The sequence below is a fragment of the Phocoena sinus genome, chromosome 7 (assembly GCF_008692025.1).
Source record: "Phocoena sinus isolate mPhoSin1 chromosome 7, mPhoSin1.pri, whole genome shotgun sequence".
NCBI lineage: Eukaryota > Metazoa > Chordata > Mammalia > Artiodactyla > Phocoenidae > Phocoena > Phocoena sinus.
In genome coordinates, this window is record NC_045769.1 from 76,588,913 (window position 1) to 76,616,175 (window position 27,263).

At 34.8% G+C, this 27,263-nt stretch overlaps 1 protein-coding gene across 1 annotated transcript in view; it reads left to right on the top strand.

The window, feature by feature from the left end:
* LOC116756372 (transmembrane emp24 domain-containing protein 2-like) overlaps positions 1-23,388 on the top strand; it is a 52,957-nt gene extending 29,569 nt beyond the window's left edge. The window contains exons 2-3 of the mRNA XM_032636629.1: positions 21,542-21,560; positions 22,707-23,388. Coding sequence (XP_032492520.1) covers positions 21,542-21,560; positions 22,707-23,378 — 691 coding nt within the window. The 3' untranslated portion in view covers positions 23,379-23,388. The remainder of the gene's footprint in view (positions 1-21,541; positions 21,561-22,706) is intronic.
* The last annotated feature ends 3,875 nt before the right edge of the window (positions 23,389-27,263 follow it).

The window sequence follows — 27,263 nt, forward strand, 5'->3', positions numbered from 1 at the left end:
GATGAGCTTTATACTTTCTAAAATGCTTCATGAAAATTGCCTATTTTGGTTATGCCCGGTGATGATGTTTCCTAAGAATTACAATAAAATTAAAAGATGCCTTTTTCAAACATGGAAGGGCATATAATCCATGTTTCAGTTCCTGTTGTACCAACGTGGAATATAGGCCCTGAACTTCACAGGAAGAGAAGATCTTTATCAGTAAGAGATCTTCACAGTTTATTGGGAACTACTTGAATACCCATTATTCTCTTACCGTCTACATTAGGAAAATAGAAAATTAGAGTTGAATACAGCATAAGTCATTTCTAAAGCAAAATCAACCAACAGAGACACAATTTCATTGTATTAGGAGAATTTTACTCAAATGGTTTGTGTGTATGGATAATTAAATATATCCTTAAGCTACAGAATAATGGAGATGGACCAGTTGGCCACTAAGAAAGCCATCAATATAGATAGGAAACAATTCATTTTACCAACATGCAACCAATGTATATAAGAAGATGTTAATATTCATTGCACAGAGGAATAGAAGGAATTATTATTAAGAAATTATTTTCTACTTAAAAGGAAAAGAGAGTCCAGCCTCACCACCCCAGCCTGCCACGTCCTGGCGCTTAGCCACCACACCAGATGCAAGCGCTGTGCTCTGGGAAATGCAATCCCAAGGAAACAGCCTCTACAACATCTCCAGCTTTGGGGAGTCGGTGGCATCCATGGCGGGAGCGGCTGTATCCACCTAGGCTCCTCACTTGGGTCCTTCCCATTGCCTCACTGAGAGCCTGTCCCAGCCACAGGGACACCTCTTTCATCCTCCCTCTGAAGCTCTTGGGACCCATGGATGGCCTCGGCGATCGAGGGCCAGACTGCAGACAGTGGCAAGAGGCCTGCAAGATGGCAGAGGAGTAAGATGCAGAGATCACCTTCCTCCCCTCAGATATATCAGAAATAACTCCGACAGGACACTTACTGAATGCTGGCAGAAGACCTCAGACTTCCCAAAAGATATATGTATTTTTTTCCTTTTTCTCTTTTTGTGAGTGTGTATGTGTATGCTTCTTGGTGTGATTTTGCCTGTATAGCTTTGCTTTTACCATTTGTCCTAGGGTTTTGTTTGTCCATTTGTTTTATTTTAGTATAGTTTTTAGTGCTTCTTGTCATTGGTGAATTTGTTTTTTGGTTTGGTTGCTCTCTTCTTTCTTTTTTCTTCATTTAATTATTTTTTAAAAAATAATTTTTAATGTCTTATTTTAAGAACTTTATTTTATTATATTTTATTTTATTTTTTCTTTCTTTGTTTCTTTTTTTCTCCCTTTCCTTCTGAGCTGTGTGGCTGACAGGGTCTTGGTGCTCTGGTCGGGTGTCAGGCCTGTGCCTCTGAGGTGGAGGCCCGAGTTCAGGACATTGGTCCCCCAGAGACCTCCTGGATCCAAATAATATCAAACACTGAAGACTCTCCCAGAGGTCTCCATCTCAATGCTAAGACCCAGCTCCACTCAATGACCAGCAAGCTACAGTGCTGGACACCCTATGCCAAACAACTAGCAAGACAGGAACACAACCCCATACATTAGCAGAAAGGGCTGCCTAAAATCATAATAAGGACACAGACATCCCAAAACACACCATTGGATGCTGTCCTGTGGAGCAGAAAAACAAGATCCAGCCTCATCCACCAGAACAAAGGCACCAGTCCCCTCCGCCAGGAAGCCTACACAACCCACTGAACAAACCCTATCCACTGGGGGCAGACACCAAAAACAATGGGAACTATGAACCAGCAGCCTGTGAAAAGGAGACCCCAAACACAGTAAGTTAAGCAAAATGAGAAGACAGAGAAACACACAGCAGATGAAGGAGCAAGGTAAAAACTCACCAGGTCAAACAAATGAAGAGGAAATAGACAGCCTACCTGAAAAAGAATTCAGAATAATGATAGTAAAGATGATCCAAAATCTTGGAAATAGAATAGAGAAAATACAAGAAACGTTTAACAAAGAACTAGAAGAACTAAAGAGCAAACAAACAATGATGAACAGCGCAATAAATTAAATTAAAAATTCTCTAGAAGGAATCAAAAGTAGAATAACTGAGCCAGAAAAGCGGATAAGTGACCTGAAAAATAAAATAGTGGAAATAACTACTGCAGAGAAGAATAAAGAAAAAAGAATGAAAAGAATTGAGGACAGCCTCAGAGACCTCTGGGATAACATTAAATGCACCAATGTTCAAATTATAAGGGTCCCAGAAGAAGAAGAGAAAAAGAAAGGGACTGAGAAAATATTTGAAGAGATTGTAGTTGAAAACTTCCCTAATATGGGAAAGGAAATAGTCAATCAAGTCCAGAAAGCGCAGAGAGTCCCATCAAGACTCACCAAGAAAAAAAGGGAGAAGACTCAAATGAACAGAAGAAATAAAACTGAAAAAGAAGAAGTAACAACTGACACTGCAGAAATACAAAGGATCATGAGAGATTACTACAAGCAACAATATGCCAAAAAAAATGGACAACCTGGAAGAAGCGGACAAATTCTTAGAAAAGCACAACCTGCTGAGACTGAACCAGGAAAAAATAGAAAATATAAACAGACCAATCACAAGCACTGAAATTGAAACTGTGATTAAAAGTCTTCCAACAGGGTTTCCCTGGTGGCGCAGTGGTTGAGAGTCTGTCTGTCGATGCAGGGGACACGGGTTCGTGCTCTGGTCCGGGAAGATCCCACATGCCGCGGAGCAGCTGGGCCCGTGAGCCATGACCACTGAGCCTGCGCGTCTGGAGCCTGTGCTCCGCAACAGGAGAGGCCAGAGCAGTGAGAGGCCCACGTACCACACACACACACAAAAAAAGTCTTCCAACAAACAAAAGCCCAGGACCAGATGGCTTCACAGGTGAATTCTATCAAACATTTGTAACACTGAACTAAAATCCGATAATAATAACTGTCACCCAAAGTTCTCTTTGTGTCACAAAAATCATAAGTGCACAGTAAAGACTCAACCAAACAAAAATGTTTGAGATTGCTTAAATGGTTTGTAAAACATATATAAATGTGTTGAAGAAGTCAGTTTGATAGCTGGAATGTAGTATTATTTCAAAGCCCACAGTAAATGCAATGATCTTCATCTTACAAAAGCAAATTAGACTCAATCTAATGAAAAAAAGAAAGTGGTTTTCAAATTGAGTCATGTTTAAAAATGGGCAGAAGACCTAAATAGACATTTCTCCAGAGAAGATATACAGATTGCCAACAAACACATGAAAGGATGCTCAACATCACTAATCATTAGAGAAATGCAAATCAAAACTGCAATGAGGTATCACCTCACACTAGTCAGAATGGCCATCATCAAAAAATCTAGAAACAATAAATGCTGGAGAGGGTGTGGAGAAAAGGAGCCCTCTTGCACTGTTGGTGGGAATGTTAATTGATACAGCCACTATGAAGAACAGTATGGAGGTTCCTTAAAAAACTACAGATAGAACTACCATACGACCCAGCAATCCCACTACTGCGCCTATACCCTGAGAAAACCATAATTCCGAAAGAGTCATGTACCACAATGTTCACTGCAGCTCTAGTTACAATAACCAGGACATGGAAGCAACCTAATTGTCCATTGACAGATGAATGGATAAAGAAGATGTGGCACATATATACAATGGAATATTGCTCAGGCACAAAAAGAAACGAAACTAAGTTATTTGTATTGAGGTGGATGGACATAGAGTCTGTCATACAGAGTGAAGTAAGTCAGAAAGAGAAAGACAAATACTGTATGCTAACACATATATATGGAATCTCAAAAACAAAAAATATTGTTCTGAAGAACCTAGGGGCAGGACAGGAATAAAGATGCAGACGTAGAGAATGGACTTGAGGATACAGGGAGGGGGAAGGGTAAGCTGAGACAAAGTGAGAGAGTGTCATGGACATATATACACTACCAAGTGTAAAATAGATAGCTAGTGGGTAGCAGCCACGTAGCACAGGGAGATCAGCTCGGTGCTTTGTGAACACCTAGAGGGGTGGGATAGGGAGGGTGCAAGGGAGACGCAAGAGGGAGGAGATATGGGGATATTTGTATATGTATAGCTGATTCACTTTGTTATAAAGCAGAAACTAACACACCATTGTAAAGTAATTATACTCCAATAAAGACGTGAAAAAAAAAAACAGGGTCTCATCACATGCTTTTTGAAGCTATATATAGTGTGTGTGTGTGTGTGTGTGTGTGTGTGTGTGTGTGTGTGTGTGTGTGTGAATTTTGATCCCGATGTATTTTGTCTTCGTGGATGTACACATATGCTTTCAGATGAAAGGTTACAATCCAATATGTTTTCTCTTTTCCCTTTTTTCAAAACTAACACACCATTGTAAAGCAATTATACTCCAATAAAGATGTTAAAATAGATAAATAAATAAATAAAATGTATATGGAGAAAAAAATAAGGAAATGGGTTTGTTATTTTAAATTTGGTAAATGGATAAAATTCAAAACAGGAAAAAAATGACTCATTATATCACAACCCAAATACATGCACTGTCAACATTTTGTACCATTTACTTCTAGTTTTAAATGTCAGTGTTAAATTTATATAGTAAAATCATAATGAGCATGGAATTGTGTTTCTACTTTTTTTATTAATTGCTTTTAAAATCAGAAATTCTAAAGTTTTTTTCTAATATCTACATATTAGTTTATTTGCTTTATTAGTCTATTTATTATAATCTGCATAGTTTTTTCCATTTCACCAGCCATTATTTTGAATCTTGTTTTCCTGTGTGACAAAAAATGATGTAATAAAAATGTGTCAGAAAATGATTGCTTTAAGATTCTCAGTATATATTGCTAAACTGATTTTTAAAAATTCTGATCAGTGTTTCTGGAGAAGCAGTACAGCATGCTGCTTAAGAGCAGAGTATCCAGAATAGCCTTTATGAACTTTACCACTAACTTTATGGACTTTACCACTAACTTTATGGACTTTACCACTAACTTTATGGACTTTACCACTAACTTTCTGCATGACATTGGGAAGATCACTGAACCTCTCTGTGACTCAGTTTCTTCAGCTCTAAAGTTTAGGTAGTGATAGTATGTTCCTCGGAGAAGCGCTGTAGTATTAAACATTAATATATGTAAATGCTTAGAATAGTTCTTGCCCATAGCAATGTGAACCCTGATTATAAGAAATGTATCCAGGTAAATTGATAGAAACTTGCTGTTCCCAACTATTAATTATGTCATATTATCCAAGGTTACCCCTTTCACAGGTAAGCAAAACTTAGAATAAATATCAGCTACAGTTAAACACAGCTTGTAACCCTTTGTGTAGATGTTTAATATAATATACTTGTCAACTATATATAAGGTTTTTTGGGGGGAAATTTTTACTCACAGACATTTTCAAGTAATTCCTTTCTTGTTGGCAGTGGTTGTAGTTTCTTATTAGTGAATTCATCAGGGGCAAGGTGAATAAGCCATTTCAGCGCATGGGTGCATGGCCTTAGCATCTGCATCCCTGCCCTAGGGATTCAGCTATTTCTGCCTTAACATTCCATTTGACTTCTGAACTGGCAACTGGTATTTTTATTTGGCATCTACAAGGCGCGTCTAAATTATTCCTCTAAATTCCACAGGGATTTCCATAAATAAGAGTCCCATATGAAGCCATGTTTTTTAGAAGACCCATTTGCCTGTATATAATCCAAGGTCATTGACCATAGTTTAAAAGCTTACAAATATCCAAATATTCCCCTGAGGCATGAGCCTAACTTCTCTTTTCCTGCATTGTAACTGGGTCTCAGGTCTGCCCACGGCAGGCTTTCCCTTGACTTCTTCCACCAAGGTTTTACCTTCTGCAGGGGATAGTGTCACTGATTTCCAAAAGGCAATGCGTCGCTTCAATTCAGGAACTCCCGTCCGCGGACCAAGCAGTCAGCTTTGCCTCGGCGGGGGAAAAGTCAGAAGGTTCAGACTACAAATTGAAAGGGGTGTGGAGGACCTAAGAGACTCAATTGTTGGCTCTGTTGGCAATAATCTGCTCATATATATGATGCACTAATATTTTTCTAATATTTTTCTGACTTCTCCCGGGGCATAATTATTATTTCTAGTCTTACAATTACCTGATGCACATCTCTGATGGGGGCACTTTTGACCAATGCCCAGTAACAAACTGGAATGTTCATTCAAATGGCAGCATTTGTGTTCAAAACCTAGAGGTCTCTGCGGAGTAGCCTTATTCAATTTCTGCCAAGTGCTCTAGTCTTCATGTATTCTAGTTTTAAACAGGTCTAGAACTACCTGCTCAGTTGAGCCATAAGGGCTGATTGGGACGGCCTATGTTGTCACTCTTAATAAGACTTTTAATGTTTGGTTTTGCTCAGGGCCCCATTCAGGTTCTGCTATTATTTTCTTAGCTTTGTGAAAAGGATTCCTGGATAAGGAATACATTTTTATCAAAGTCTGGACACTGCTAATCCCTGAGCTTCTTGCTTAAAACAAGTTCACTGAGAGATGGTAACTGAGTCCTCACATTTTGAAGAATGTCTCTGGCTGCTATCACCACATAATTCTCAGGAATTTCACAAAATGAATTGTCTTTGAATTCTAGGTGCATTTATTTCACAAACACTATTAGTCATATGAGTGACTACAGTTTTTAACTCCCCCTACATTTCCTCCTTTGAAGAGAGCAATTATTATTTTATCAACATAGGGAGCTAACTTGCTTTTTATGGTTATGAAGTCCAAGTGCCACCACACTAGATTATGGCATTATGGTGGTGAATTCAAATAACCTTGTAGCATAGTGGATTCCATTTCACAAGAATGCAAATTGTGCCTGGATGGGATTCAGAACTGGCATTCTAAATAAATCATTAACCATATCTATATTGACTGACCAATTCTGCTTGAACTGTTGTATTTCCTATACAGTACTTAAAATACTTTGTAAGGGGAATTCCCCCATGCTCCAGTGGTTAAGACTCCATGCTTTCGCTGCTGAGTGAGCAGTTTGGATCCTTGGTCAGGGAACTGAGATTCTATAAGACACGAGGTGTGGCCAAAAAAAAAAAAAATACTATGTAGGCACTATATGGGTATACTTCCGTACAACTGAAATGTTCAGAGGAATAAAGTTTTTAAACCTTGACAATCTACCATGAGTCTCCAGGAACTGCCTTAAAAACTGACTGGAAAAAACTGATGAAAAGAGAATTAGGGAGAATCAAACTCCAACTTCAGCCATTTCCTTAATTAGAACACAGATCTCCTGCTGCCCCCTAAAATTCTGTACTGCCTAATTTCTACTACCTAGAAGGGCATGGATAATTACAAAAGGTCCCATTTAGCAAGGCCAATTAAAACTAGGCAAAGGACAAGCTTAGTTGATAACTCCCATGAAAAGAGTAATGGCAAAAAATGCTCCACACTCCAAAATGTCCAATACTGTTATACCTTCAGGTAAAGGTGACTGGACTAGAGAATAATCTTTTCAATTTGTAACTTTAGTTCCCTTCTTTAGGTAATTGATATGCTCTGCCAGTTTAACTTGTACCTTTCAGAGTGCCATCTCTATTCCCTGTAAGGATTACTGTACACACAGCCCCATATCCATCAATCCTAAAATGATTTTACATAGTATTTCCAAGCAATACCATTCAAATTGTTATAAGGCCTAAGATGCTGCCCATGTTTCCCTCCACACCACCCGTAGATGAAGAAAGCAACCCTCATCCCCTCAAGCTGTTTTAGATTCAATAGATCTAAGAAAAAGAGTAAACTGACCCTCCCACCCCGTTCAAGTATTTTCCAGTCTAAATCCTGATTATCTTAATTAGATTTTAACTCCTTCAGGTTAGAAAAAAATAAGACACAATTGGCATGATGTTTTAATAGGTTGGGATTAGGTCAGAGTGGATCTCTCGTCTCCTTAGCATTAAAAATATGCTATCAATTTATTTGAAGTCTTGTCAGTGTTCTTTATTTCAACACATTCTTCAAAAGCCAACAGTTGAATAGGTTATTGTTACCATCATTAGTCTTTTCGTTTCTTCTTTTTGTACCATATCTCAGTTGGACCATGTGTATCATTTTCTCATCACACAACCCAAGCCACAGTACTTCCTGAATATTCTCTTAGCCTACTAAGAGCAAGGTACCTAAGTTGCTCAAGATAGATAGTTCTTTTATTACATTCTGTATCATAGTCTGTATCAATGGCATTAAGTTCAGTGCATTACCCTTGATCATGATAAAGCCAAGCTAGGTGGATGGTCAGTACATTCTTATCACTTTAGGAGAATTCCACTTGTGAGTCCGTGCAAGTTGAGGTAATTAACCCTCCAAAGGTTTTTTTCCAAACCATCATCTTCACCCACTGTGGCAACATAATTGCTATACCATGGAGAAACATCTATTCACAAAGGTCTGTGGCCACTTGGCCATTAGTCTATTCTACTTGGCAGTATCTTAAACTGATGAAGTGTCTATTGGCTGTTAATTCTTTTTACTGGTGTCTCTCTTTAAAATGTCTAGTTCTTTCACAGAATATCCTTGGAATTCTATGGTCACCTAAGTTTTGCTTCCAGGTACTTGTATAATTGTTTTAAGTAACCAGTGGTCTTAACTGAGTTATTTTGCAACTGAATATAGCATTTTTTGCTGAGCTGTTTAGTGCACCAAGGATGTAATATATGACCAGAAAGACTTCCCCAAAAAAGTCTGTTTCTTATTTTCTCATTTTTCCAGCATTGTGTATTAGAGATCTAACTTTCACCAGAGATGGTCACATCATCGAGGGAAAATATTTTTTGTACATTTTCCTTTTGCCTGGAACTCTACTCATTTAGCCCATGGTTCTAAGCTTATTTCTCCTGAATTCTTTGATAAAATTTGCCTTTCATAATCTACCTCAAGTCATCTTTCCACCAACAATAAGTAGGCATTAAATTATCCTAAAGCGTTTCTAATCCCTCTTTTTTCTTGCTAAAAATGCCTTAGCTATCATTATTTGTAAAAAATAAAGATAATTCTGTTAACAGCACTAATCTAAGAAACACAGAATGGGATTATCAAATCAGACTCACAACAATCAGAGAAAGACAGGCAAGTCCTGCTAAAAGCAAGCCATAGACAAGGACTTTCCTTTATCTTTCTACTAATTAATGCTGTCAAGTGTGGTGATTTGCATGTTCACAAGATTTAACCAAATCGTTTCTCCCTGGTCATTCTCCCAGTCCCAACTGGAATGACAAGTCAGAGACAAGTTGCTAACCCTGCCCCCCTCCTTTTTTAGTCCAAGAAAAAGTTGATGACAATTTAACATAAATAATTTTTAGTAGGTATGGAGAGAAAATGGTTAATTAAAGAGATACATAAGATGTATAAGAACTTGATTTAATTAACTGAATGTAGCACATGTGTGCTATGGTCTGAATTTGTCTCCTCAAAAGTTGTATGTTGGAATCCTAATGCCTAATGTGATGGTATTTTGAGGTGGGGCCTTTGGGAGAGAGTAGAGAGTGGAGTCTTCAGGTATGGGATTAGAACACTTATTAAAGAGGACTGGAGAGCTTGTTTGCCTCTTCCCACATGGGAGGAATTGAGGAGTCAGTGAGAAGTTCCAGTCTGCAACCTGGAAGAAGTCCTTCACCAGACCCTGATCATGCTGGCACCCTGATCTTGGACTTCTAGCCTCTAGAACGGTGAGAAATAAATGTCTGCAGTTTACAAGCCATCCAATCTCTGGTATTTTGTTAGAGCAACCCAAATGGAACAAGACGATATAGAGAACTATATCCCAGGCCTCTTGATTTTTGTTTGTTGTGATTATTTATTTATTTGTTTGTTTATGAATGAATTGAATTATCTAAATCTAGCTTTTATTTACTTCTGCTGGTTTTTCTGTTTGACTGAAGAAATAATATTAGGCTGATGAAAATAGCCAATTTTTTTACATGACTGAGATAGGCAAAGATAACTCTATATAATTTTTTTAACTAAATGAAATAAAAAACAATTTTTTTGAGTTTTATTGGCACACATTTTTTTTATAGAATAGAGATCCTGCAGCAATTTTAGCAAGTTCTCAGACATCTTCAAAATATTCTTTCTGTTGCATTCTCTCTCTCCTCTCCTTCTGATCCCAAGTACATTTATTCCCTAAATATCTCTCTGGTGCTCTGACTTTTTTTTTCTTTGACTTCAATTTAGATAATTTGTGTTTAATCTACTGTTAAGCTTTTTCAATAAATATTTTATTTCAGATACTTTAATTTCCAGTGATAGGATTTTAATAATTCTTCCTTAGAGTTAAATTTTATCCTCATAAATTCACCCCCATTTCTCTATTGTTTATGGCAGATACAATTCTAACCCCACTATTTCTGCTAAGTATCTCTATTTACTAACAACAGTGACGGTGCTATTTGATTCATTATTTTGTAGTATTTTTTTCTTGAAAATATTTTTTAGTCATCCAGAGTTTTGCTTTTACTCTAAAGACACAATTTGACACAAATGATTTGTCCTCAAAGCATAACTATCAAGCTTCAAAGTTATGATAGAATTTTAAGAAGACATTAGAATGATTTTACTAGTGTTGATAGTATGAGATATAATCATCTGTCCTTGTGATATTATCCTTGTAATTCTTAAAAAATATGTATAGGTATGCATTTCAAAACTTTCCTGGAGAATCCTTCTAGAACACCAGAAACATTGTATTCGAATTTTGGTTATACCTGCCCAATAGTAAGAATATTTACAACTTAAAATTCTTTTATGCAATGTTTCCTTTAAAACTTGTTAGTTACCTTTTGGAATTACATTCAGAAATCCATCTAGTCTCACTACCTCCTGAAGGTCAGACATTATCTAAACCATGCAATTAACAATGTTCATTCAACCTGGTTATTCAAGGATGAATTTCCTTTTGTCAGATTTCACACTTCTAATCCAGCATGTAAGGAGTTTAGAAATCACCACTGCCTCTTAACAACAAGGAAAAAGCTGATAAAACTAAAAGAATCAACAACTCTTTTTTTTTTTCTGTATTGGAAGTATAGTTGACTTACAATATTATATTAGCTTCAGGCACACAACATAGTGATTTGATATAGGTTACACACCACACAAAGTTATTATAATATTACAGACTATATTCCCTGTGCTGTACATTACATCCTGTGACTTATTTGTATTTGTATCTCTTAATCCCCTTCACTTATTTCATCCATTCTACCCACACACCTCCCAGACAACCACTAGTTTCTCCTCTGAATCTGTGAGTCAATTTGGATCTCCAGGGGGACCCAGTCATAGGGACTCCCTCATATTTCTATGAGTTTTACTTGCAGGAGTGGTACCATTTTCTTACAGCAAATACTGAGGAAAAATCCCCTCGAGTTTCCAGCAGGAGGGGGGGAAAAGTATTTTGAAATATGCCAGAGTATTCTGTTCTTTTTAACAAGTCCTGCTCTCAGAAGAAACTATTTTACTAAAGCCTAACCTGCAGAGATTTTATCATAATCTAACTCATCTGGGGGAAGGGAAATACCAAACTCTAACTCTAGACCCCTCTAATAATGCTGATCTGACCTAACAGAGGTGGAGAGGCAGAGGACAAAAAACAACAACAACAACAAAAACTGAGATGCACTGGTGAAGCTCACTGTTCAGGGGCCCAGGCTCACCAAAAGGTTGAAACCTAACCTAATCATAGGATTATAGAATGCTTCCCTTCCCCCAACACCTTACCACTACATTACCAAAGGCTTATGTATTGCAGTTCCTTTTACCCAGTACATGATGTCTATCTTTCAACAAAAAATTGTAAGACACATTAAAGGTAAAAAGCACAGTTTGAAAAGACTGAACAAGCATAAGAGCCAAACACAGACATGGCAGGGATGTTGGAATTAGACCAAGAGTTAAAAAAACTTAATATGGCAAGGGTTTTAATGGAAAAAGTAGATAACATATAAGAACAGATGGATAGTATAAACAAACAGATGGACATTTTAAGAAAGACTGGAAAAAATAGAACAGAATATCCAAGAATTGTGGGACAACTACAAAAGGTATAACATATGCATAATGGAAATATCAGAAGGAAAAGAAAGAGAGAAAGGAACAGAAGTAATATTTGAAGCAGTAATGACTGAGAATTTCCCCAGACTTATATCAGACACCAAACCACAGATCCAGGAAGCTCAGAGAATCTGGTTATTACATGTGTTGCTGCTATTAATACATCCCACAGTCATGGTATCTTTAATAATGTGGGCTGATGATAGAGATGATACACACTATTGCTAAAACAAAATGGTTACAGTTCTTCTTAAGGCATGAATTTAGAAAATAATTTCTAAACTACACATTTCACTCCTGCTTTAGGTGACAAAAATGCTGAGTCATCTAACTAATTGTGACAAAACAGTAAGTTTAGGGATGCACTAGTGTGTGATTGTAACCAAGAAAGCTTGTATCTAATCAATTATAGTTTACTCTGAAATAACTAGGCAGAATTAAAGATGGTCAGATTAGGAGCTAAAATATGTCTGTAAGCGAAGAAAGGATTTGGTCTTCTATATTTGAACTAATGGCTTAGGAGAAGAAGATTGTATGTTTTGGGGTCTAAATAACATTCACCTCAGGCTCTAAAGTTCTACACATTACATGCAACAATCAAGCAAAAATTATGAAATAAATAAAAGCAAGAAATACACTGTCAAAGACAAAACAATCAACAGAAAAAGATTAGTAAAGGATGTGTATGTTGGAACTATGAGACAGATAATTTAAAATACTATGATTACTCTGTCAAAATCCTCTTGGAAGATTTTGGCAGACAATTGGAAACTATAACAAAAGTTGAACGGAAATATGAAAGAAAAGATTAAATGGAAATACTGGAAGTAAAGGACACTGTAACAGATTAAGATTGCTTGTAACAGATTAAGATTGCTTTAGTCAAAGTTATCCACATATTCAACTGAGTTGAAGAAAGAGTCAGTGAACTTGAAGATAGATTGAAAAACATTATCCAAACTGGAATACAAAGGGGAATAAGTATAAATAAATAAATAAGCAAATAAACAAATGAAAACAAAAATTAGGACAGAGCATCCAAGATCTGTGGAACAATATCAAATGGCTTATGTATAATTTGTGTCTGAGAAGAAGGAAAAAGAAAATGGAGGAGAAAAAATATTTGTAAAGGGAATGGCTGAGGATTTTCAAAAAATAACAAAACATATTAAACCTAATATCTATAAGCTCAGAGAACTCCAAACAGGATAAATACCATAACACACACATAAAACATACAAACTACTGAAAACAAAAATAAAGAAAATTGAGAAGTAAATTAAAGGAAAATAGACACATTGCATGGACAAAAACAAAATAAGATGTGAAATAGAGTTCTCCTCAGATACTATGTAATACAGAAGATAATTAAAAGTCATCTTTAAAGTAGTGAAAGAAAACATAATACAGAATTCAAAACCCAGTAAAGTATCTTTTGAAAAGGAAAAAGATATTTAAGAAATTAAACAAACAGAACTTCAGAGAACTTATTAAGAGAAGATCTGTACTGCAAATAAAATGAAAGTAAGTTCTCCAAGCAGAAAGAATTTGAAAAATAATATTTTTAATAAGTATGTGGAGAATATTGATACCAATATTTATTTTAAAAATTAGATGTATTTCTATTTAGATAAGAAACAAGACAAAGAAGCCTAAAATCACTGCCACAATTTAGTATTGGTGGTCTTCGAAAACACTAGAAGTAAGAAAAGGGAGTAAAAGGTACAGGAATTAGAAGTAAAGAAATAGAAATCTCATTTTTTTTGTAGATCATGTAATTACTATTGTAGAAAACCAAAAGAAACAATAGGAAAACTTACAGAACTAATAAAAATAATTTAATAGCTTTCCTCTGTACTAGAAAAACCAATTAGAAAATGTGAGAAATAAAATATCATGTTTTTCTAGGAGTATAAATATGTTATGACAAAAAAATTAATTCTATTAAAGGAAGTAAGTGAATAAGTAAAGATATTTACCATGCTTATAGAAAGGACAATATACTAAAGATATTATATCTCAAAATAAATTTATAAAGATATTATATCTCATAAAATCATGGTCAAAATTGTACATATTTATATGGATTATGAAGATAAAGATCCACAGTATGGGTACCCATACCCATACCCACAGTATGGGTACACTGGGCAACTCAAGCAGAATAAAGAGCTCAAAAAGAGATCAATGTATATATTTTGGTATTTAATATATGATAAACTTGATACCACCAAGCAATGAGACATGTGTCCCTGGAACAAATAGATACAGTTATTTTGGAATGAAATCTGGTTCTAGTTAATGAAATTAACTATATGTTGATCATGCAGCTCCTGGTCTGCACCTCTAGATACATATCCCAGAGAGATACCAACATGTGTTCATAAGGAAATATGAACAAGGACACTCATCAAAGCATTGTCTGTGTTAGTAGGGAGTTATAAGCAACTCAGATATTCATCACTAGAGAAATGTACACCTTAAGTATACTATGAAAAATCTGTGACAAATCGAGCAATGGACCAAAAGAACATAAAACAATATATGAGTACGTCCTCCAAAGAGAGTGTGCATGCATGAAATTAGAAACAGAGTGAAATTTATGTAAATGTAAAAAACAAAGAAGCACTACATATTATATGTCGGTGGATATATATCTAAGGGCTTTTGTCAAAAGATGAGATGTTTATGAAGTGGAGAGAAGAGAGATAAAAGACAAAGAAATACAAAGTAAATACATTTAAAATGAGAAGATAGGAATTTTCTTGAGCATTATTAAAATTAACTAGAGCTCTAATTAAAACATAGAGCACTATGAAGCTATAGAGGGTTCTAAAGTAAGTAATTACATAGAATATGCAGATTTAATACTTGGAAAATTCTAATGTGTAGCTGGTAAGTACTATGGCTAATTATTACATTCTCTCTAGCTGACTTTTACTATTAAGATAGAAAAGCTTCTTTTTGTTTGTTATCTGTTTATCATTTTTCCTTCCTCTTATTTGATTTTGTATACATCCTTAAGGGCAGTATTTTTTCTCCAAGTGATATTTTTCACAGTGAATCTTAGGATCATGAATTTATTGTCTCAGTATACCTGTAACCTTCTTAAAGAGATTTGAACACTTAAAATATGTCCAGATCCTTTTATCAGTTCTACAGACGTGCAGTAAATGTGTCTTATTCAACTTTGCTCTGTGACAAGGACCTTGAGAACATATATAGTAGTTATACAAAGAAATGGAATTTTATTTAATATGTTGGTGACATTTCTGTCAAGACATTGACCCTAGCTGAGCATACATTAAGGACCATGTTGTTATTTCTAAATTTTTAAATATTATGGAAGAATTATACTTTTTGTCTGTAATAATTTAATTTACATCTATATTTTAAGCACTTCAGCCTTCTTTTTTTTTCTTTTAGAGTCTTCCTTCTGGACTTCTGGTGAGATTATAACCCAGTGTTATTGGTTTAATAATAGTAAAGTATGATGACAGGACACTTAGGAAATGCCACTATATGTGAAACAGAATGTAATGTGATTTTAGATCTGGAAATCACTGGTGGTGAGCAAAGTGCGAATAAATATCAAATGTCTTCTCTTTAGCACTAAATGTAAAATGTTCCAAATCATTTTATCCAACTCTAGATGTTAACTTAAATGTAAATGCACATATTGAATGCAATAGCAGCATAGCAAACAGAATTCATAGCAGAACAAGTAACGTGATTGGGGATGCTGTTTTACTGTATTTCTTAATGCCAAGAAACAGCAAATAGAATTGGTCTTTAAAAACACAAAGCATAGGGTGCTTCGGGTGCTATAAAAGATACAGCTGCACTATCCATGATCTAGACTGCAACTAAATTTCAATCTTGTAACATAGGAGAGTGAGGTAAAAACCTTACCTAGGCAACTGTACTAAAACAAAATCTAACATGCCACTTCCAAATGGTTAAAATATCTGCTTTAGAGCATACTTTCAAGTCTATCAATTAGCCTATTTTCTAAGACATTCATGCTGAGAGGAGTTAGCTTTCTTGATTTGGAGATAATACTGATTAAGACCAAAAAGTGAATCCTTTTATGCCTTGTGAGATCCAAAAATTCCATAATATCAATTATGTTTTGTCTAAGTCAAAGACATTTGAAGACTCATTGAAGACATACTTTTACAGGATCATTTAGAGATCTAAATTCTACTTAAGAAAATTATTCACTGGAATCTGAGGCAAAAACACAGTAATGAGAAACTCAAGATAATGGTTTGGAATTCCCATCCTGAACAAAATAAACTTACTCTTAAAGAGCTCATAATTTTTATTTTTTATTTGTCATTTGTTGCCCTAAATTGCGTCCTTATTTTCTCAAGTAAAGTTGTTCTCAGCAGGGTGTTGGGTATACAGAATTCATCCCCAAATATCCCTTGATACAGTCAAACTATGGTATATATTTGTACAACAGAATAATTTGGCATTAGTAAAAAGCACGTGTATATCTATCTGTGTTATGCAACATTCTCTAGAACTAGAGCTTAGAACAGTGCACATTGTATGATTTATTCTATTTTTTAAAAAAAGGATATGCATGTCCACCTATAGATAAACATAGGAATAGAGAGATTATTTTTACATATATGCTAGTACATGCATATTATTTTTCTGGAAAGGTGTAAAAGAAAAAAATTGATGATGAATAACTTTGAAAACAAAAAATAGGGTCCGGAAAATGGAAAGAAGACATATTTGCTTCTCATTTGGTACTGTTGTGTGCTGTTTGACCTTCTTGGCAGACTGTTCATTTTATTTAAAATTAATCACTGAGGGCTTCTCTGGTGGCGCAGTGGTTGGGGGTCCGCCTGCCGATGCAGGGGAGACAGGTTCGTGCCCCGGTCCGGGAAGATCCCACATGCCTCGGAGCGGCTGGGCCCATGAGCCATGGCCGCTGAGCCTGCGCGTCCGGAGCCTGTGCTCCGCAACGGAAGAGGCCACAACACTGAGAGGCCCGCGCATCGCAAAAATAGTAATAATAATAATAAATAAATAAATAAATAAAAATCACTGAGATTATCTGGCTGGTGAGATTATAGGCTATTTTAATTTTTTTCTGTACTTAAAACATAGTATGAATTAATTAATTAAAAGAAAACATAAGGCAGGAGGCAAAGAGGGAGAAAGGGAGAAAGGATGGAAGGAAAAGAGGAAGGAAGGAAAGAACAAATAGAAGAATGCTTTCAAAGCAAATGTAGCTTGCTTTCCCAATTGGTATGCCCAGCATGAGGAATGGACAGGAATGTGGAGGCAAATGCAGTGTGAAAAAATGTTAAGTAACTAATACCCCTGGCCTATTATTAGAACAGAAGTATTGAGTTAACATTTATCATTTCTTAGCATCTCATGTCAATGTGCTTAATCTTACAATGATTTCTCCTCAAAATTCTAAATATCTGACAATCCTTTTTTTACATGAGCTACATCAAGAAGTTTTACAAACCTTTAAATATAGAGTGCCAAAGCTTTTGTAATTAAATGTTCAGCATTGGTTAACTGGGCATAAACAACTGTGAATAGTGCAGATTTTTAAAGAACATTTTGCTTGTGAAATCACTGTTCAAGTTTCCAACCAGGTATCCCTTTTAAAAATGAAATTTGACAGTATTTGCTTAAGAAAGTTGAAAAATTACTTTTGCATAAGAAAACATACCAATAAGCTATGATGCCTAGTTTTGATGTGTGTAATTAAAAGATCACCCTCTTCCCTAACTTCTAAAAAATTTCACACTTGTCTATAAATTGGTAAGATTTTCTTAGGACAAGATATATAAAATGCCTTTATTCTGAGTATATATTTTTGATACTTTTAGGAATATATACTAAAAATATAATTAATTATATACTTTAAAAGGAATATGGAAATTTATTGGAGCATTGCTCATAATATTGAATATTTAGAAGTGACCAAAATATCTAACAAAATATGATTAGTTTTAGAAAGTATGCATTGAAAAACTATTCAATCTAAGATACACAGAGCTTATAAGTATTGCCAGATAAATCCATAATATATTTCATTTGAAAACAACCACAATACAAAATGCATAATTTCATTTCATTTGCAAGAATTACTTTATTTTTTTCTACATATAAATTGATATATGCATAAAAAATCTGGAAAGATACACATTGGAATGTTAGAATGTTTGCTTCCAATTCGTAGGATTAATGGAGCCTTTTTTCCCCCATATGTGTATTATTTAGCTATTCTACAAAGAACATTTAATATTTGGGTAATAGAAATAAAGTAAAAATAAACTATAAAATACCAAATTAAAATTACAGTACCACATGTCTCTGAATTATGATTTCTTCTACTCCACTCATGCCTGAAGTCTCAATTCAAACATCTTCTCCTCTGAGAAGTTTGCACGGAATTTTGCAGCTTAATTTGATCATACTGCTTTGTCTCCAATCTACTTGTCTTTATTTTTTTAACGTTACCTATCAAAATGACAGCCAGTATTTAATAACAAGCCTAATTGTCCACTGAATTCCTTGAAAGCGAACACCATATCCCCATTATCTAAGAAAAATCTATAAATTAGCATTTCTTCAGTGTGGTTTAAATCAAAAATATAAGAAAGAGAAGTTTTTAAATATCCATAAACCAGTCAATATGGGCAAACTTTGGTCAATCTATAGGTAATTACACATACAATCTGTCTGTAAATAATTCTACAAGGGAAAAAAAATTCTCCTTATGAATATATGGTACTTGAAAACCATCAGTCATTGGATAACTTCTGGGAATTTTCTCACGTTCAAAGTGGTAGGCTAGAAAAGATACAAATGTTTGTTAATGACTAGAGGAATCAAATTTCCTATATAATGGTTCAAAGCAAATTCTTAGTCAACTACATTAAGGAAACTCCACACATCTGTTTGAGTTAACCACTATGTAGATCCCGGCTATGCAGAAAGTTTAGGGAATAAAAATTTCTTCCATTGCTCTGCAGATATGGCCGATGCAACTTCTTGCTTCTCAAAACTTCTTTCGGTTCTTTCTGAACTGCTGTTATGGGCCAAGTTTAAACTTCTTAAAAATACCATTTGAGGGTGAAACGAGCATTTTCAAATAAGTGTCTGAAACAAATACCTTCATATCATTCAACAAATATTACTCTTTTGCCATTTCTTGTGAACCCCATTTTGCTAATATTACGTGTTTTAATATTTAAATAAATATTCCAACCCAAATGAAATGACTGAGTTATTAATAGTTTTACAAAACTCTAGATGTCTGATTGTGTTTTATGATGATTTTTTGGCAGTAACACACCAAGTTAGAAGTTACCATGTTATACCTCTAAACTTTTTCTATAAAACACCACCATTGCCAAATCTTTTCTAAGAATTACAAGTCTTCTTGGGCAAGTTTTCTGCACCTCTAGAGTCTTGCTAAATTTATCAACTTGGCAGAGCAACGTTAATGCCCTGGTCATCTTCTATGTGGAATTTGAAACCGTGCTATTCTACACCCCTGGAAAGATTGAGAGGGGGGGAACTTTCTGACTCCTCGGCAGCCTTCTCATGTTGCACGATTAGCTGTTTGAGATGCTAGTTTGACCCAACTCTTAGTTTGTGTCTAGAGGGAAAGTCAAAAAGACAAGTGCCTGATGAGTTTAAACCTTCACAGGCTGTCAACAGGAGTCATAAAACCATAAATTATACGTTGTAAGAACAGATTGTGATATGCAAGAAGTCATTCACACAGGAAGGAGCAGTGAAATTTGGAGCCACTGTAAATTGGGTGCAAGCCTCAACTCTGCCACTACCTCAGTGACCTTAGACTAGCAGGTGCTCTTTTCTGAGCCTAGATTTCATTCTCTGTCATGTTAGCACAATTGACATTAGAGCCATGGCATGACATTTGAAGATGAGAAACCTGGAAAGTCCTTCCAGATTCTCTTGTTCAACCATCTGCTTCCAAAATCCTTTACAGTTTGAACTTTTTTCTTAAGTCCAAACAGTTATGTGATGATGATGATATTCAATGATGACAGCTTTAGCAGGGTTGCTTTTCATAATTTGCTTAAATTTAAAGGTAAATGTAGAACATGGTCACACAGCAGATGCAGAGATAAACTCAGCAGAATTGTCATCGTTGCAGCAGGAGTTTTAGATGGATTTAGGTCTCTATTCTGAGGCATCTAACAGTAATTAAGAAATTGTACCACCTGAAATAATCCTGCAAAATGAATGTGATTTCTTGACCCCCAGAGACCTCTTACAGATTAAGATGTCTGGCCTGTAGTTAACTCCTTTATCATCTTTGTTGTATAGGGATCAGTTTTAAGTCACCACATTTGTCTCTAATTCATTCAGGAAAAATATTTCTCAGGTATGGAGAAAGTATCATCATTTTACAAGTGGATTTAAGAACTGATCCTGTCTTCTTTGTAGTAAAGTATTTTTTTTATTGTGGGTTAAATCTTGAGAATCAGCACTAATTTCATGATTTTTGTAGGATTACCTTTATCTGTGTGTGTATGTGTATGTGTGTGAGTGTATTTATATTTGCTGCTATGCCCATGTAATGACAAAACGATGTGGTTCGGAAAGAAAAATTACCTAAATGATTAATGGGATCACAGAGGCAAAAGATTATATTTATATACATATATGCACAAATATATTCAAATACGTATATTCCATGTATCTTATTATATCTATATAAAGATATTTAAATATCTTATAACAAGTATTGTTTCTAGTAGACGAACGAGTATGATTCAAAATAAAAGATGAAACAAAGATATGTTAGTAAAAATTTGACATCAAAGAAATCCAAATTGAAACTTTGTATAACATTAATTTTGAAATACTAACCTAATATGATTTCATTATAACCCCAGACTTTTCCAGATAAAGCATTTTTCCCCCTTTGTAGCATTTTTTTCAATGGCAGTAAGGAAGTCTTAAATGTATCATATTTCTTTGTTGAAAAAAACTATACTACATTTCAATCCATGTTTGCACATAGCTTTTACTTATCATTCAAGGAGAATTTTATGTTATTCAGTCATTTAGCATTTCTTCTATAATCATTAATTCAAATTTGACTTTCTTTGAAATGAATGTGCATGCTTCCTTATATATAGTTAAGTTTTTGGTGCAATGTACACAACCCATTTAATAATTTACAAAGTATTTCCAGTTCTTTCATTCACCATTCTAACAGATTGTTGATGGAAATCAATATGGAAGGGAAATTGTATAATCAAGTTTCCTTAAACGAATGTCATTACTAGTGAGAGACAGGGTGGATGACACAGAGGATTAATCTTAACTATGATATATACATTTCCCAGATATAAGAAGGTTGCTAAGAAGTTAAAATTATGAACTTCAAATTTTTTTTCCATATTTGAAATAGACAACCACTAGCAGTCAGGGTAAGAGGACAGGAGAACTCTCAGATCAAGTCATTTTGAAATAGTTTGCATGATTTTCACCTAGTTAGAATATAGAGATTGAAATAACATGAGAAGACTTGTAAGTGATAATCATGGATATAAATGACTAGCTGTTCAGGTAATTCCATTTTTGTTGTTTATAATTGTACAGTGTAAGAATGCTGCCAAAAACTACAATAAAAAGGCCAAAGAAAAATTAAAATAGAAAATACTTTTCCCAAAACCTACCAAATTTTATATTTTATGTTTTCACAGATGATTTTTCCATGTCAAAACACATACTATTACTTTCTATCCTGACACAGTTATACTTAATACAATGTAATTTGACTGATTTTACCAAATGTCCATTGTGTCTACTTATGTCAAATATCAATACTTGTGGACTTTGAAATTAGACCTTTTTTGTATAATAAATTCGTATAAATAGTTAAATATGCTTCAGTATTTTTGTAATTGATTGCCTTGCTTACCACCTAACAGGTGCTAGAATAAGTTTGTTTTGATTATTGTAGTATTATAATTCAGTTTCACTCTGACAGGTCAATCCTCCTCCAAAATTGCCTCATCTCCAATTGCTAATACATATTTCTCTTCAAAAATGCCCTGGTTATATCCACAGATAAACAAATTTTAGAATCAATTTGTCTATTCTTTTAAAGCATGCTGGATATTTGCATTAGAATCAACATATTTACTGGCTAATTTATAGTTGAAATGGTATAACTGTAGTCTTGAGTCTTCCCAATCTAGAACAGATATGGTGCTCCATAGAGTCTACTTCTTTTTCTTAGTAGAATTTTGTATCTTTATTGTTCTTGTATTGTATGGTTTCCATGAATTTATTGGAAATTTTGTCCCTAGGTGGTTTTCTGCGTTGCTATTAAGAATATCAACTTTTACATATACTTAGTGGTTTATTGTTGATATATAACAAAGTTACCGATTTCATACATCATCTGTAAGCTGGCTACTCTGCTTGACTCGTTTCAGTTTTAGCCATTGTCAGATGATTCTTTTTGGTTTTCTAGGAATATAAGCATATTATCTCCAAATAATGGTAGTTTGCTTCCGTTTTCCTATTATATCTTTTTGTTAATTTTTTTTCAAATAAATGTGGTTCAGCTGAGGCAACGGCGACGGCGGCTCCGGAGGCCGCAGTCCCGGTCCTGGCTTCGGCCCCAGCCCCACGTGACGACGCTCGCTGAGCTGCTGGTGCTCCGGGCCACCCTCCGGGCCACGGTCTCGGGCTACTTCGTCAGCATTGACGCGCATGCTGAGGAGTGCTTCTTCGAGTGGGTCACCCCGGGCACCAAGATGGGCCTCATCTTCCAGGTGGCCAAGGGCGGTTTCCTGGACATCGACGTGGAGATTGCAGGGCCTGATAATAAAGGAATTTATAAAGGAGACCGGGAGTCCAGTGGGAAATACACCTTTGCTGCTCATATGGATGGAACATTTCAGTTTTGTTTTAGCAGTGGGATGTCCACCATGACTCCAAAGATAGTGATGTTCACCATTGATATTGGGGAGGCCCCCAAAGGACAAGACATGGAAACAGAAGCTCACCAGAACAAGCTAGAAGAAATGATTAATGAGCTCACAGTGGCGATGACAGCTGTAAAGCATGAACAGGAATACATGGAAGTTCGGGGGAGAATACACAGGGCAATCAATGACAACACAAACAGCAGAGTGGTCCTTTGGTCCTTCTTTGAAGCTCTTGTTCTAGTTGCCATGACATTGGGACAGATCTATTACCTGAAGAGATTTTTTGAAGTCCGGAGGGTTGCTTAAAAAGCCTTTTGCTGATAATCCCAAACTCATAATTTACTGTTTACCAAGTGTCTTGGTCATAATAATGTCATTAATTTCAACATTTTTATTTTCTAAACTGTACATTCACAGCTTCTGTTTCTTTGTGATTAATAGATATTGGGGGAAAACACTTTTTTAGGAAAGTTATAGTGAATATTTGACATTTGATTGGCATGATTTCATATTTGAATTCTTCCTCCATTATACAGGTCCTTCCAGAACTCAAACACTGTAAGTGGAATACAGATGTATAGTCCTTTTTATATATTCTTTCCTTTTGCTTTCATAATAAAATGCAGCTTGTTCAGGATAGTACTTTATTGACAGTACTTTACTAAAAATGACTGCATTCTTGGGATCCCTCATCCTGCAGTTCAAGTCATTAAAGATTCATTTTGTTGAGTCCTTATCAGAAACAACTATCTGAATCTTGACATTTTCTATCCAGCCTAATGGCAGAGCTCTGTGACTAGAGGATGCTACCTGGTTGGTACTTTTATACTTTGTCTATCTTGTTTTTGCTTTAAAGATAAGACTTAAACCAACAACCTTTTTCCCCTTTAAAGTTTTACTTTGAACCTTAGAACTCAGTCACCTCCACTTAAAATTGTTGACACAAGCAGCTAAGAACCATTTTTTGGTTTCTGCCTAACCTTGTAAGAAGTCTCTATTAAAGCCAATTCTCTGGGTGTTGCAGTGAACAGTAGTTCTTTTTCTTTCTATGCTGGCACATCCACTTTCTCTACTCTTGGCACGTGGGAGGTATGCATTCACATAACTGGAAAAATCTGGATTTCTGATGCTGAAGGGTTAAAAGCCTCTTGGGTTTCTTTGCAGTGATATACAGCCATTATTTTTTTTTTTGATCAGTGGCATTTTGGCCACTGTTTAATTAGCTCACTGAACATTACTGTCAGTACTAGTGTGTTTGTTTTTGTTTTTCCTGGGTCTTTCTTTTGGTGTGGGGATGATCCAGGATTACATTGTGACTGATGTATATTACTTACTTGTACATTTTTTTTTTTTTGGATCTTTGCAAGGGAAAAACTACTAGTAAAGAGTTTTATATAATTAAGTTAAATTTGTTACAGGTTTTCATGTTCAGGATAAACAATTTTTCAACCTTGGGTGAAAATACTTGCAACAGTTTAAGGTGACTGTGTTTTACCTTAGAACAACTGTTGCATGCCAACTTGTGTGCATGTGTGTGTGAAAACACTTCAAAATTGATTTAAAAGATGTAAATTTAAAACTGGCTGTGTATCTAATCTGCCCCAGGTTTAGTAAGTAAGCAATTCTTTTTAAAAACAAAAACAAACAAACAAATGCGGTTAACATCAGTTTAAAATGAGGTTTAAAAATAGTTCCATGAAAGAGCCCCCTTGACTGCTTATGACATGACAATCTATGCAAAAGTTCACTGTCAAGTATGAGATTGGCTGTTAGTTTGAGATAAATACATTTGTTGTTTTAAGTAACATTCTATCTCAAAATTTTTATCAGGAATGAATGTTGAATCTTACAATATGTTTTCAGCAACTATTGAGGTAATATTATTTGTATTTAATTATGAATTTTACTAATTGCTTTCCTAAAAATACCAATCCACAAGTATTGATATTTGACATGAGTAGACACAATGGACATTTGGTAAAATTAGTCAGATTACATTGTATTAAGTATAATGTTAACAAGGAATAAATGTTAACTCCTCCTTCATAGTAAATAATCTTAAACTTCATTTCACATTTTCTGAGATGTTCAGTGGATTCTCTGGAATTTCTATGAAGTCTCAGGTGCTAATGTTACTTGTAGTCAACTTTGGTACTCATTTCCAACTTTTGAGGAATTATTTTACTTAACATCTCACTGTTTGCTTATTTGTTTGCTTTTATATCTAATTCCATAATGACCCAAACATGAAACTCTTAACATTTTGTTTCATAATTCAATTCTTTCTTTTATATTTTTAGGAATCCCCTTTCTTCCTGCTGCAGGACTAATTATTTGGATTTAGTTTTTCTGTTTTTGGGTTTTGATATTAAATGTTTGTGTTACATGACTGGGGTGTTCTATAGCTGTAAAAATACTGTTAAAACATTCCATGAAGCTTTTCCTTGGTCAGGGGACTTGGTTTTCCCTTCAAGCCATCACTATCCTAATAATTGTCAAAGTCATGGATAGGGCTAGAAGTGAGCCCAGGTTAACTTCAATTTATATAAAAGTTCAATTTCTATTGTTCCCAATACTGAATATGAGGTACTGCTCTAACTCTGTACTCTTTCTCATAATAATTACTTTTCATCTAAATTACTCTTATTTCCATTGATACTTTGTTGTTGTTCCATAGACTTTTATCTGTTATTCTTCTATCTATAATACTCTTCCACAAAATATTGGTGTGGCTAACTTCTCATTATTCAAGTTTCGGATCACTTCTCACTGCCTCAGAAAAGCCTTCCTTGAGAAAAACATCTAAAGTTTTTTAAGGTTCTCATCACCAACCACTGATTCTCTACTTATTATCCTTTTATTTTCTCCATAGCACTTTATCATTTTCAACCTATCCCATTTAAATAATCAATTGTTCACTCCCACCCCTCATCCCCACCTGACACTAGAACCTGTAGACTATGAGAGTAAGGACCTTATCTAAGTTCTTCACTGTAATACCCTCAGTTCCAAGAATATGGAGTCTTTCTTCACAAAGAATGAAAACTTTTACTGGATTTTGTATAATTCAGATTTGTTTTATTCATATGCAAAAAGGAAAGCAATGCGGTGTTATGTAACCTGGTTGCATCTCATATGTTATATTGATTTCATGGCAAACTTTGGATACTGCAGTATAAGATATTAATTAAATATCTGCTTATAATTTTGCTATCACATAGTCAGTGATAAATAGGAATATTTTGCAGGTTTGTGCTTTACAAGTTTATTTAACATGTTTCCACATCTCCTCTATGATGTACAGTATGAAAACAATAATTAAAGGAGCTAGAAAAGTGATTGTCAAACATACAAAAGAGTATTGTTACTTGATATAGAGGTCTATATGTAATACATTCAATTTAGAATATTAAAAAAGCTTGAATACCTTTAACCATATCAAAAGTTGGATTGGATTTAGAATGCATATGCCTATATATAGATATACACATATTTAGCTTTTTATGCAAAATTGATATTACCATATTTAATATATATATATCTATTATATTAAATACCTAAGCTCACATGGTTTTAAAAACAAAATATTAAAACACTTGCCTCATACTAAAACTTTTACTTTAAATGATGTTTAATATTATTCCTTAAACTGAACTTAAAAACTGATGTAAAATACTTTGCCTTTATGGATACAGGATGTTTACTTTAATTACATTCAAGAAGCAGTGCCTTGGGGATAAAGGCTGGAACAAACCACCAGTCATGGAGTGACTGATAAGTATAATTTATCTTCACCATTTCCCACCCTGCAACCTCCTTGGTAATCACAGAGAGAAATATTCCAGGATGCGCAGGTTAAATACAATAGTGATAGAGAAAACTAATAAATTTGCTCTAAGGCTTTAAGTAAAATAAAAGCACTTTTCAGAGAATATCAAAATGCTCAACGCTTGAAGATTTTGGTCAAACTACATTAATATTAGTGACATTTTGCCACATATTATTATTGCTTGCCCCATTTTACTTTATTCAGGTTTTAAAGATTTCCATCAAAATTTCCAAACACTTTGAAACTAAATCCATAGATCTATGGAGTGCTTGAAAAAGAATGGGAAAATCCATAAGGAAAATATTTTCTGTAACTAATATTCTGAATGGGAAGTAAATTTTATATTCTGAAATAATATATGT